Consider the following 12,071-nt stretch of genomic DNA (forward strand, 5'->3'; position numbering starts at 1 on the left):
GACAAAGCCTCTGCTGGGACAGGGAACAGAGGGATGTGGAGTCCCTGAAGATGCTTTTGGACAATGGTCTGAGGTTGGGACAGTGGCAGGAGATACCATTCACCCAGGATCTCCAGGACAAGAGATCAGAATGGCAGTTACAAGTGTTTTTTTTCAAACTGGTTGCCAGGTTGGCATGAGCCATGACATCAGAGATTCCGACCTTCCTGATTGGAGGGACCGGACTCCGTGGGGCCTGGAGATCAGTTGGACAACAGTATCTTCTCAGAGCTGTTCTCCACTCCTGACTTCTCCTAGGCTTGAGAATTGATAACATACTCTTCTGGATCCTACCAGTGTCCAGAAGAAGACCATGGACAGAACGGAGACTAGGTTCCGTAAGAGGGGACAGATTACGGCAAAGATCATGACCAGCCGTCAACCGCACCCCCAGAATGAGCAGAGTCCCCAGCAGAGCACCTCGGGGTACCCCCTCCAGGAGGTGGTGGATGATGAAGCGTTGGGACCATCAGGTGAGGGGACTGGTGGAAGAAGAGGTGGGATAGGATTGACTAAGACGAAGGAAGGGGGCCGGGTGCGGTGGCTCATGCCTGTAACCCCAGCACTTTGGGAGGCCGAGGCGGGTGGATCACCTGAGGTCAGGAGTTGAAGGCCAGCCTGGCCAATATGGTGAAACCTCATCTCTACTAAAAGTATAAAAATTAGCCAAGTGGTAGTGGTGCACACCTGTAATCCCAGCTACTCAGGAGGCTGAGACAGGAGAATCACTTGAGACTGGGAGGAAGAGGTTGCAGTGAGCTGAGATCACACTACTGCACTCCAGAAAAAAGAAAAGAAAAGAAGGGTCAGCGGTCAGGAAGGAGAACCTGAGGAGGCTGTGTGGGAAGAATGGAGAAATTCAGGCTGGGTGCGGTGGCTCACACCTGTAATCCCAGAACTTTGGGAGGCCAAGGCAGGCGGATCACTTGAGGCCAGGAGTTTGAGACCAGCCTGGCCAACATGGTGAAACCCTGTCTCTACTAAAAGTACAAAATTGAGCTGGGCATTATGGCAGGCACCTGTAATCCCAGCTACCTGAGAGGCTGAGGCAGAAGAATAAATGGAATCCAGGAGATGGATGTTGCGGTGAGCTGAGATTGCACCACTACACTCCAGCCTGGGTGACAAAGCAAGATTCTGTGTCAAAACAAAACAAAACAAAAAAGGAGGGACTCAGAGAGCCAGGGACCAGGGAAGGACATGAAGCAGTGTTCGGAGGACAGAGAGAGAGAAGAATGGGGAGGGGAAGGAGCGGCACATGGGGTTGAGCAGAGGAGAAACTCAGAAAGATGGCTCAGAGAAGAAAGCAGTCTGCAAGTCTGGGGAGGATGGAGAGTGGTTTGGGGTTTTGGGTCGGGGTCTAAGGTGATCAGATGCAGAAGCATTACACGGTGGCCTGGTTTCTTTACTCAGCCCCTGGGGTAGATCCCAGCCCCCCATGTAGGTCCCTTGGCTGGAAAAGGAAGAGGGAGTGGTCAGATGAATCTGCGGAGGAGCCGGAGAAGGAGCTCGCCCCTGAGCCTGAGGAGACCTGGGTAGTGGAGACGATGTGTGGGCTCACGATGAAGCTGAAGCAACAGCAAGTGTCACCCTTCCTCCCTGAGCACCACAAGGACTTCAACAGTCAGCTTGGTAGGAGGACACCCCAGAGAGCACCTCCAATGCTGTTCTTTCTAAAAAGAGGAAACTTCCAATAACCACACTTTTCCAATGGGAAAGATACGCCCCCAGTGGGTGAGCTCTCCACGCAGGAGGACTCAGAAGTGATCACTCATGAGGGACACTTAGGAGACGATAGAGGACTAGGCTAGACTTGATAAAGTTTGGCGCTTGGGATGAGAAAGCTTGGTTTCGGGCCAGGTGCAGTGGCTCACGCCTGAGATCCTAGCACGTTGGGAGGCTGAGGCAAGAGGATTGCTTGAACTCAGGACTTTGAGGCTGCAGTGAGCTATGACTGCACCACTGCACTCCAGCCTGGGTGACAGAGCAAAACCCTGTGTCAAAAGAAAAACGAAGGCCGGGTGTGGTAGCTCATGCCTGTAATCCCATTACTTTGGGAGGCTGAGATGGGTGGATCACTTGAGGTCAGTTGTTCGAGACCAACCAGACCAATATAGCGAAACCTCATTTATACTAACAATACAAAAATTAGCCAGGCATGCCTGTTATCCCAGCTACTCAGGAGGCTGAGACAGGATAATCGCTTGAACCCAGGTGGAAGAGGTTGCTTTGAGCCAAGATAGCGCCACTGCATTCCATTCTGGGTGAGAGAGTAAGACGCTGTCTCAAAAAAAAAAAAAAAAAAAAGAAGGAAGGAAGGGCCCAGAAGTCAGGAAGGAGCATGTGAGGAGGGTGTGTGGGAAGAATGGAGGTACTGAGGCAGGGTGCAGTGGCTCACACCTGTAATCCCAGCACTTTGGGAGGCCAGGCAGGCAGATCACTTGAGGCCAGGAGTTGGAGACCAGCCTGGCCAACATGGTGAAACCCTGTCTCTTCTAGAAGCACAAAAATGAGCTGGGCATTCTGGTGGGCACCTGTAATCCCAGCTACTTGGGAGGCTTAGGCAGGAGAATCACTGGAACCCAGGAGGCAGAGATTGCAGTGAGCCAAGATCGCACCACTACACTCCAGCCTAGGCCACAAAGGAAGACTGTTTCTCAACAACAACAACAACAACAACAACAACAACAAAAAAGGGACTCAGAGAGCCAGGGACCAGGGAAGGATATGAGGAAGTGTTCTGAGGACAGAGAAACGGGAGAATGGGGAGGAGAAGGAGCGGCACATGGAGCTCAGCAGAGGAGACAGACAGAAGGAAAGATGGCTTGGAGAAGCCAGCAGTCTGCGAGGCTGGGGAGGATGGAGAGTGGTTTGGGGTTTTGGGTCGGGCTCTAGTGTGATCAACTGCAGAAGCATTACACCGTGGCCTGGTTTCTTTACTCAGCCCCTGGGGTAGATCCCAGCCCCCCGCATAGGTCCTTTTGCTGGAAAAGGAAGATGGAGTGGTGGGACGAATCTGAGGAGTCGGAGGAGGAGCTACGGAAGGTGCTCGCCCCTGAACCTGAGGAGATCTGGGTGGCGGAGATGCTGTGTGGCCTCAAGATGAAGCTGAAGCGACGGCGAGTGTCGCTCGTGCTCCCTGAGCACCACGAGGCCTTCAACAGGCTGCTTGGTAGGAAGACACCCCAGAGAGCACCTCCAATCCTGTTCTTTCCAAAAACAGGAAACTTCCAATAACCACACTTTTCCAATGGGAAAAATATGCCCCAGTGGGTGAGCTCTCCATGTGGGAGGAATGTGAAGTGATCACTCATGAGGGACACTTAGGAGATGATAAAGGATTAGGTCAACTTGATAAAGGTCAGCGCTTGGGATAAGAAAGCTTGGTTTCGGGCCAGGTGCGGTGGCTCCTGCCTGAGATCCCAGCACGTTGGGAGGCTGAGGCAAGATGATTGCTTGAACTCAGGACTTTGAGGCTGCAGTGAGCTATGACTACAACACTGCACTCCAGCCTGGGTGACAGAGCAAAACCCTGTCTCAAAAGAAAAACCAAGGCTGGGCACAGTAGCTCATGCATGTAATCCCAGCTACTCGGGAGGCTGAGACAGGAGAATCGCTTAAACCCGGGAGGCAGAGGTTGCAGCGAGCCAAGATCAGGCCACTGCATTCCAGCCTGGCCCACAGAGCAAGACTCTGTCTCAAAATAAATTAATAAATAAATAAAAATAAAAATCCAAGAAAAACAAAATCAATAAACAAAGAAAGTGGTTTCAGCTGTGCCCTCTGAAATTTAATGTCTCTTACTGACTTTTCTAAACCTAAGTGTCTCCATCCATAGTGGGGGATACCAAGGCCATGGTCACACCCTGATGTGACTGTCTCATGAGGAAATGATGGGAATTCCTCTATGACTCTGCAGTGGTCCCTCCATGTCTGCTGGAGGGGGTCCTGGCTGATTCCCAGCTCTACATCCTGTAGATTCTCACACCCAGGGCCTCCTTCGGCCTCTTCTCAGGGGAGTCTCAGAGCAGGAGCCTCTCTCCCTTGCCCAGTGAAAGTCATTCTCCCCTCTCCCATCCACCTCACCCGCGGCCACAATCCTGAGACTTCCCCCCGGGAGGCACACTTCTCCTCGCTGCCCTGCTGCTCCCACGGAAACCCTGTCCTGCTTCTCACACTGACATCTGCTCTCTAATCACAGAGGATCCTGTCATTAAAAGATTCCTGGCCTGGGACAAAGATCTGAGGGTGACGGACAAGGTAAGGTTGTTCTCCATGTAACTGTTCCTGTTCCAACGCATGGCTGGGGGACGGCGCAGCTTCCAAACCCACAGTTCTCCCTCCACCACCTCCCACCAGATGCTCCTACAGTCTTTTTTTGTGTGTGTGTGAGACAGAGTCTTGCTCTGTTGCCCAGGCTGGAGGGCAGTGTCTCGATCTTGACTCACTGCAGCCGATGCCTCCCGGGTTCAAGCGATTCTCCTGCCTCAGCCTCCAAGCAGCTGGGATTACAGACATGAACCACCACGCCTGGCTAATTTTTGTGTTTTTAGTAGAAACGGGGTTTTGCCATGTTGGCCAGGTTGGTCCTGAACACCTGACCTCAGGCGATCCACCCGCCTTGGCCTCCCAAAGTGCTGAGATTATAGACGTCAGCCACTGTGCCCGACCAGCTCCCACAGTCTTGAGTCTTGGCACCCACAAATTTTTTTTTTGTGAGACAGAGTCTAGCTCTGCTCCCCAGGATGGAGTGCAGTGGCATGATCATAGCTCATTGCAGCCTCTAATTCCTGGGCTCAAGCAATCTTCTTTCCTCAGCCTCCTGAGGAGCTCGGAGTAGGCACATGCCACCATGCTCACCTAATTTTTGAAATGTTTGTAGAAACAGGGTCTCACTATGTTGCCCAGGTTGTTCTCCAACTGTTGGGCTCACATGATCCTCCTGTCTCCACCTCTCAAAGTACTGGGATCACAGGCTTGAGCCGCCACTCCCGGCTATTCTTGGTCTTTTTATGATTTGTCAGCATCTCCCTCAGGATTCTGCTGGTCTCTTGCAGAGTGAATGAGTGGCCTCTGCCTCTCCTATGGGTCCTTTGGGATCTGAGCTCTGGGCCACAGTCTGGCCACAGCCCTGAAGCTCCTGGCCCCTCTACTCTCAGCTCTTTGGGACAGTTCTCTGCCTGGCACACAAATGACCCTCCTGACACCAGCCGACCTAGACACACCCCCTCCAAAGATACCATCGGAGCCCACCATCCTGGGAGCATCACCCAAAACCCTTCCTCTGGCTTCTTGGGTTTGCATCCGACCTTCGAATACCCCTCCATCCCGCAATTTCCAAATGAGTACAGTCACCCCAACACTGAGGTCCCTTCTCTGATGGGCAGCCCCTCCCCAGACCCTCATTCCCCCTCTCCACAATCTTCCTCTTCCAAGATGTGACCTCCCCCTCTCTGTGTTCCTTTCTCTCCATCAGTATCTCCTGGCTATGGTCATAGCGTATTTCAGCCGGGCCGGCTTCCCCTCCTGGCTATACCAACGCATTCATTTCTTCCTGGCTCTGTGAGTGGTTTGCTGCCTCCTATCCGTCAATATCCAATGCCCTGGGACAGCGGGGGAAGTGGGATTCCAGCCTTTCATTTATTCTTTCACCTATTTGTCCTCTTTACTCTGTGTACAAAAAAGAGAGGATTATACTATCATAGACTGTTGTTTCTAAACAGAAACTCAGGCTGGGCACAGTGGCATATGCCTGTAATCCCAGCGCTTTGGGAGGCCGAGGCAGGCGGATCACCTGAGGTCAGCAGTTCGAGACCAGCCTGGCCAACATGGCCAAACCCCGTCTCTACTAAAAATAGAAAAATTAGCTGGGCATGGTGGAGTGCATCTGTAATCCCAGCTACTCGGGAGGCTGAGGCAAGAGAACCCTTTGAACCCAGGAGGTGGAGGTTGCAGTAAGCTAAGGTCGAGCCACTGCACTCCAGCCTGGGTGACAGAGTGAGACTTTTTCTCAAAAAAAAAAAGCCAAAAAAACAAACTCCAATGCCAGTGTACAAATAAAAGAATAAAACAAAAGGAACCATAAACCGCTCCTAAGGGGAAAAGAAAAGGAGTGGAGGAGCGGACATGCCGCTTCCTCCCGCAAGCAGACGTTTCTGGTTCTTCTCTCTCTCTCCTTCCCACATCAACCACAAACGCCATCGACCTCCTCTGGGTTCCCATGACAGAGGCCACAGTTCAGGTCCCCCTCGCATCACTCGAATCCACTGTCAAATGCTCCCCGCTGGGGTCTCCTGGAGTCTCTCCCCAAGCCAGGGGGCTTCCTAGTGCAGCCTGAACATCTTTCCAAAGCACAACAACCTCACTGCCCACCTGAACAACTTCCTTAGCTGATGCCTTTCTCTATCGAGGCCAGGGTCCACAGTGTCAATTCTACCCTCTCTACAATCTCTACAAGCACACTGGCTCGCCATCTTGGTATTTCCTGGCTCGGCTTCACTGCTCCTTCCAAATGCCCTCCACTCGACTTTGTGTTTGTGTTTTCTGTCTGGGTGTCCCGCACACATGTGGCTCTGAAGGGAAGGACCCATTCCTTGAAGTCGGTTCACCCCACAGCCTCTGTGATGCCTTCCCTCATCTTCCAACTTCTGCATGCCCGTAGCTCTCTAGTTACATCCTGGACACTGGGATTAGGTCATCTGCCTTGATTACTCCCAGTCCCATTAGACTAGATGCCTGTAGAAGGCAGGGTCCTGGCAAAATATCAATGTATTCAATTTCTTTTATTTTTTTGAGACAGACTTGCCCTGTCCCCCAAGCTGGAGTGCAGTGGTGAGATCATAGCTCACCGCAGCCTCCATATCCTGGGCTCAAGCGATCCTCCCACCTCAGCTTCTTTATTAGCTCCGACTACAGGGCTGTGCCACCACACCTGGACAGTTTGTTTGTTTGTTTGTTTGTTTCTTGAGACAGAGTCTTGCTTTGCCTCTCAGGCTGGAATGGAGTGGCCCAATCTCAACTCACTGCAACCTCCGCCTCCTGGGTTCACACAATTCTTATGCTTCAGCCTCCTGAGTAGCTAGGCCTAACGGGTGTGCCACCGCACCAGGCTGATTTTTGTATTTTTAGTAGAGATGGGGTTTCTCCGTGTTGACCAGGCTGGTCTCCAACTCCTGGTCTCAAGCGATCCACCTGCTTCAGCCTTCTAAAGTGCTGGGATTACAGGCATGAGCCACCGCGTCTGGCATATTTCTTCTATTTTTAATAGAGACGAGGGTCTTGCTATGTTGCCCAGGCCCGTCTCAAACTCCTGGCCTCAAGTGATCCTCCTGCTTTGGCCTCCCAATGTGCTGGGATTCCAGGCATAAGCCACCACTCTCAGCCACCAGTTGGGTTTTTGTCTCCATCCTGAAGGAGTGGGAGACGCCCTTGATCGGTCTCTGTCCAGCAGAGCCCTCCTGAGGAAGGCATGGCTCTCTGCAGGGTGGGTGCCAGTCCTGAGCTAGGGACGGTCCCTTACCTTCCTCTCTGGGAAGCTGACCTCAGCCGGAGGTCTCTCCTGGTGGTGCCCCTGAGCAGCAACCTGATTTCTGTCCTCAGCTACCTGGCCAATGACATGGAGGAGGACGATGAGGACTCCAAAGAAAACATCTTCCACTTCCTGTATGGGAAGACCCGCTCTCGCATACCCTTGCTCCGTAAGCGTTGGTTCCAGTTAGGCCGTTCCATGAACCCGAGGGCCAGGAAGAACCGCTCTCGCATACCCTTGGTCCGTAAGCGTCGGTTCCAGTTACGCCGTTGCATGAACCCGAGGGCCAGGAAGAACCGCTCTCAGATAGTCCTGTTCCAGAAACGTCGGTTCCACTTCTTCTGTTCCATGAGCGGCAGGGCTTGGGTTTCCCCGGAGGAGTTGGAGGAGGTGAGTGGGGCCTGGGGAGGTGGAGGAGGTGGGGAGGAATTGGGTGGGCTGGAGGATGGATGAGGGGAGAGAGGGGTAACCTGGCGAGTCCCCGTCTTCTCAAAGGGCGTTTGTTTTTCCAGATCCAGGCTTATGACCCAGAGCACTGGGCGTGGGCGCGAGATCGCGCTCGCCTTTCCTAGAGCTCCAGGGACCGTGGAGGCCTGAGGTCATCGGCCTGAGAGAAGGTACATCTGCATCCTCCGGGGTAAAGGCAGAATACTGGGGTCTATTTCGGACATCCGAAGAACCCAATTGCTTGATCCGGCTTCAAGCCTGGGCAACATGGCGAGATCCCCTCTCCACAAAAATACAAAAATTAGCCAGGCGATGTGGGACGCATCTCTACTCCCAACTACTCAGGAGGCTGAGGCGGGAGGATCGCTGGAGCCTGGAAGGTCGGGGCCGCACGGAGCCCTGATCCTGCCACTGCACTCCAGTCTGGGCGACAGAGTGAGACCCTGCCTCAAAAATAATCATAAATACTGAGTTTGGGGAGGTTCATTATGATTGACGCACTTGAGTTACCGATTTGGGTCGAGGGTTCAGTGAAGCTTTGGTTTACCTCTTGTGCAGCTAACCACATTGAGCACAGAGCATGAGACTTCATCATGAGGAGGTAGGATTAAGGATTAGGCTTCTGGACTCGTGGTTCGTGATGTTGTCACATTACAAACACATCTAGCATGGTTACAAGTCTGGATCTTAAGTGACACAAAAGGCCCCAGCTGTGATGAAGTCCAAAGCCACATTCTCTGAGGGTGCCCTACTCCCTGGGAAGACCCACCCAAAGTCCTTGCTATGAAGCAGATCACTGGGGCTGACCTTGGGTGTATTAAGTGAGTTTTGGAGTCGTGGTCACCAAAGTGTGAGTTTCACAGTTGAACACGATGGTTCAGAAGCAGGGTATAGAATGAAAGGCAGCAGATAAAATTGCATTTCTCAATTGCTCTGAACTCTAGACTTGACATGAGACGTGAATAACCTTCCTGTCTAGAGAGCTGCCTCCTTGAAGTGTGACATTGTCTCTCTCACTTCCAGAACACCGGACCCAGGGGAGATGTGGATTTTCAGCAGGAACTTTATTCCAATGCTAATGGCAGACACCAGGAAGGAGGAGAGGAACCATTTGTGCACATCATCTAGAAGAACCTGGACCATTCTTGATGGAGCTCAATACAGTCATCACGTTGTCCTCCTAGGAGCAGGGGTGGGGGGAGGGGGGTGGGGTCCTTCTAGGAGTCCTTGGAGAAAAGTAAGAAACCAGGAGTGTTTCCAGTTCCACCCTTTCCTGCGGTACCACCACCCTTTTTATATTGCTGAATTCCAACCTCCCTGGGGCGGAACCTGGAGGTCCTCTTTCTTACGGACTTGATTGCCACAGTCCAGGAGCATTTGAAGGCACAATGCAGGGGCTCAGATTGGCACAGAATTCTTTTGTGAAATATCAGTGCCACAGATTGTAACAGATAGCTTCATGCACACTCTGCATTTTATTGGTTTGTTTGGGAAATGTTGGCCATTGAATTATTCATAGATTTATTTCAAATAGTTTGGAAATTGTTGTACTTTTGAAAACATGCTGTTCCTGTAGTTTTTTGATGAGAGTTATAGTTGTTATATATACATAAAGATAATTTTCTTTTCATTTTTAAGAGACAATTCTTTTTATCCTAAATATTTTATTATCTTTAAATTTGTTTCTGTATTATTATATGTGCTCCTGAAGTGAGCACTCTTTTTATCTATGATACTTCCATAATAATCTCTTCTATTTATAGCTATTGGTAGTTCCCCACCAGAAAAAAACATAATTCTGGTGATAGAAATTTTTATTTGCTGTTTAGGTTTGTGACTGAATTGTGAGAATTCAGTTGTGATTTTTAACATGTCTCAGATATATATACTAACACGTCTAATATATACTATCTATTTTATTGGTTTATTTTGAAAAACATGGATATAGAATTATTTAAATATTATTTTATTTATTGTAATATTTATTAAATATATTTATTTATTTAAATATTATTACTTTCAATATTATTTTAAATATTTTGGAAATACTGGTATTTTTGAATAGATGCTGTTTCTATAAAGCTGTGTGATGGGTGTTATAACTGTTGTATACACATACATATAATTTTGTTTTCCTTTTTAAGAGAGGATTCTTTTCATCCTAAATCTTTTACCTTTCAATCTTTGTATCTATTATTACACATGCTGCTGAAGGGAGCATGGTTTTTATCTATGATACTTAGTTAACATATATATTACATTTATAGCTATGTGGTAGTTCCCCTAAATTCTTGTAAAAATAAATTTTTATTTGATATTTCATATATGTTTGAAATGTGAGAATTCAGATGTAATTTTTTACCTTGTTTTGGCATGTTTGTATGTTAAAGAGGATGTGTGTTCTAAAGGAGGACACGAGCTGTGTGTTTTCAAGAGAACAATAGAGTGCGTCTCTTGGGGAAACATAATAAAAATGAACTTTTCTCACCTTCACAGCAATTGTGATCATATTGGTCTGGATTGATTATTTGCTGCCCAGTGATATTTTTCCTTAATGGGGTTGTGGTTATTTGAACATATTTATTAGCTCTGGAAGATAATCCTGTGCTGTTTTTTATGTAGAAAAAACCATAAGGCTGGGTGCAGTGCTCACACCTACAATCCCTGAAGTTTTGCAGGTCATGGCGGGAGGATCACCTGAAGCCAGGAGTTTGAGGCCAGCCTCAGCAACATAGCATCTACATCTATTTTCAATTTTTATTTTTTAAAGAAAAACAATAGAAGAGAAGGCTGATCCCAAGCTACAGGGTTTTTTGTTTGTTTGTTTGTTTTGGAGACAGAGTCTTGCTCTGTCTCCCAGGCTGGAGTGCAGTGGCACAACCTCGGCTCCCTGCAACTTTCACCTCTGGGTACAAACAAATTATCCTGCCTCAGCCTCCCAAGTAGCTGGGACTACAGGCACCCGTCTGTACATCCGACTAACTTTTGTAAAAATAGTAGAGACAAGGTTTCACCATGTTGGCCAGGCTGGTCTCGAACTCCTGACTTCAAGTGATCCACCCACCTCGGCCTCCCAAAGTGCTGGGATTACAGGCATGAGCTACTGCGCCCAGATGCCAAGCTAGAGTTTTAAGGCAGGAAATGAGAGAAAGATATTGAGAGAGGAAAACCAGGTGGTAAGAAAACTCTAAAGGTGGCCGGGCGTGGTGGCTCACGCCCATGATCCCAGCAGGAGTTTGAGACCAGCCTGGCCAACATGGTGAAACCCTGTCTCTACTAAAAATACAAAAATTAGGCAGGCGTGGTGGTGCACGCCTATAATCCCAGCTATTTGGGAGGCTGAGGCAGGAGAATCACTAGCAGAGATTGTGTCTCCTCACCCCCTCTCAAAAAAAAAAAAAAGAAAGTTCCTGCAGCAGTTAAAGCTGTGAAAGACAGGCACTCTGCCATGCAATTCTTTGTGATTTTTCTCTTTTCTTTTTGGAGTTGGGGTCTTGTGCTGTCACCCAGACTGGGGTGCAGTGGTGTGGTCATAGCTCACTGCGGCCTCAGACTCAAGCTCAAGCGATCCTGTTACCTTGCCTTTCAAATTGCTGGGATTATAAGCATGAGCCACTGCATCTGGCCTGTGTGACACAATTCTGTTTTTTATCTTTTTTTCTGGGGGGGGAGGGGGATGGAGTCTCGCTCTGTCACCCAGGCTGGAGTGCGGTGGCGTGATCTTGGCTCAATGCAAGCTCCGCCTCCTGGGTTCACGCCATTCTCCTGCCTCAGCCTCCCGAGTAGCTGGGACTACAGGCGCCCGCCACCATGCCTGGCTAATTTTTTGTATTTTTAGTAGAGATGGGGTTTCACTGTGTTAGCCAGGATGGTCTCGATCTCCTGACCTCGTGATCTGCCCGCCTTGGCCTCCCAAAGTGCTAGGATTACAGGCGTGAGCCACTGCACCCAGCCTATGTGATGCAATTCTGATGTCAACTCCCTGATGTTACCTCAAATGCCACAGGTTAAGGCCACCAGCCCCCACTAGGCTGCCCTCGCTTTAGACACACCTGCA

General features: G+C 49.7%; 2 protein-coding genes across 2 annotated transcripts; both read left to right on the top strand.

The window, feature by feature from the left end:
- Window positions 1-352: 352 nt before the first annotated feature.
- On the top strand, window positions 353-3,803 carry LOC134730782 (speedy protein E2B-like). The gene is made up of 3 exons (XM_063606243.1): window positions 353-512; window positions 1,453-1,574; window positions 2,935-3,803. Exons 1-3 carry the CDS (start codon window positions 353-355, stop codon window positions 3,274-3,276), a joined length of 624 nt encoding a protein of 207 aa, XP_063462313.1. The 3' UTR covers window positions 3,277-3,803.
- Window positions 3,804-4,898: 1,095 nt separating this feature from the next.
- On the top strand, window positions 4,899-9,807 carry LOC134730682 (speedy protein E1-like). Its single transcript, XM_063605813.1, has one exon. The coding sequence runs from the start codon at window positions 7,508-7,510 to the stop codon at window positions 8,018-8,020; it is 513 nt and encodes a 170-aa protein (XP_063461883.1). The 5' UTR covers window positions 4,899-7,507; the 3' UTR covers window positions 8,021-9,807.
- Window positions 9,808-12,071: the final 2,264 nt, after the last annotated feature.

The sequence above is a fragment of the Pan paniscus genome, chromosome 6 (assembly GCF_029289425.2).
Source record: "Pan paniscus chromosome 6, NHGRI_mPanPan1-v2.0_pri, whole genome shotgun sequence".
NCBI classification, from domain to species: domain Eukaryota; kingdom Metazoa; phylum Chordata; class Mammalia; order Primates; family Hominidae; genus Pan; species Pan paniscus.

Coding starts and splice junctions, on each gene's coding strand:
- LOC134730782 (XM_063606243.1), top strand. CDS start 353: ATGGACAGAACGGAGACTAGGTTCCGTAAGAGGGGACAGATTACGGCA. Junction 513..1,452: donor TGAAGCGTTGGGACCATCAG/GTGAGGGGACTG, acceptor TTCTTTACTCAG/CCCCTGGGGTAGATCCCAGC. Junction 1,575..2,934: donor CTGAGCCTGAGGAGACCTGG/GTAGTGGAGACG, acceptor GTCGGGCTCTAG/TGTGATCAACTGCAGAAGCA.
- LOC134730682 (XM_063605813.1), top strand. CDS start 7,508: ATGGCTCTCTGCAGGGTGGGTGCCAGTCCTGAGCTAGGGACGGTCCCT.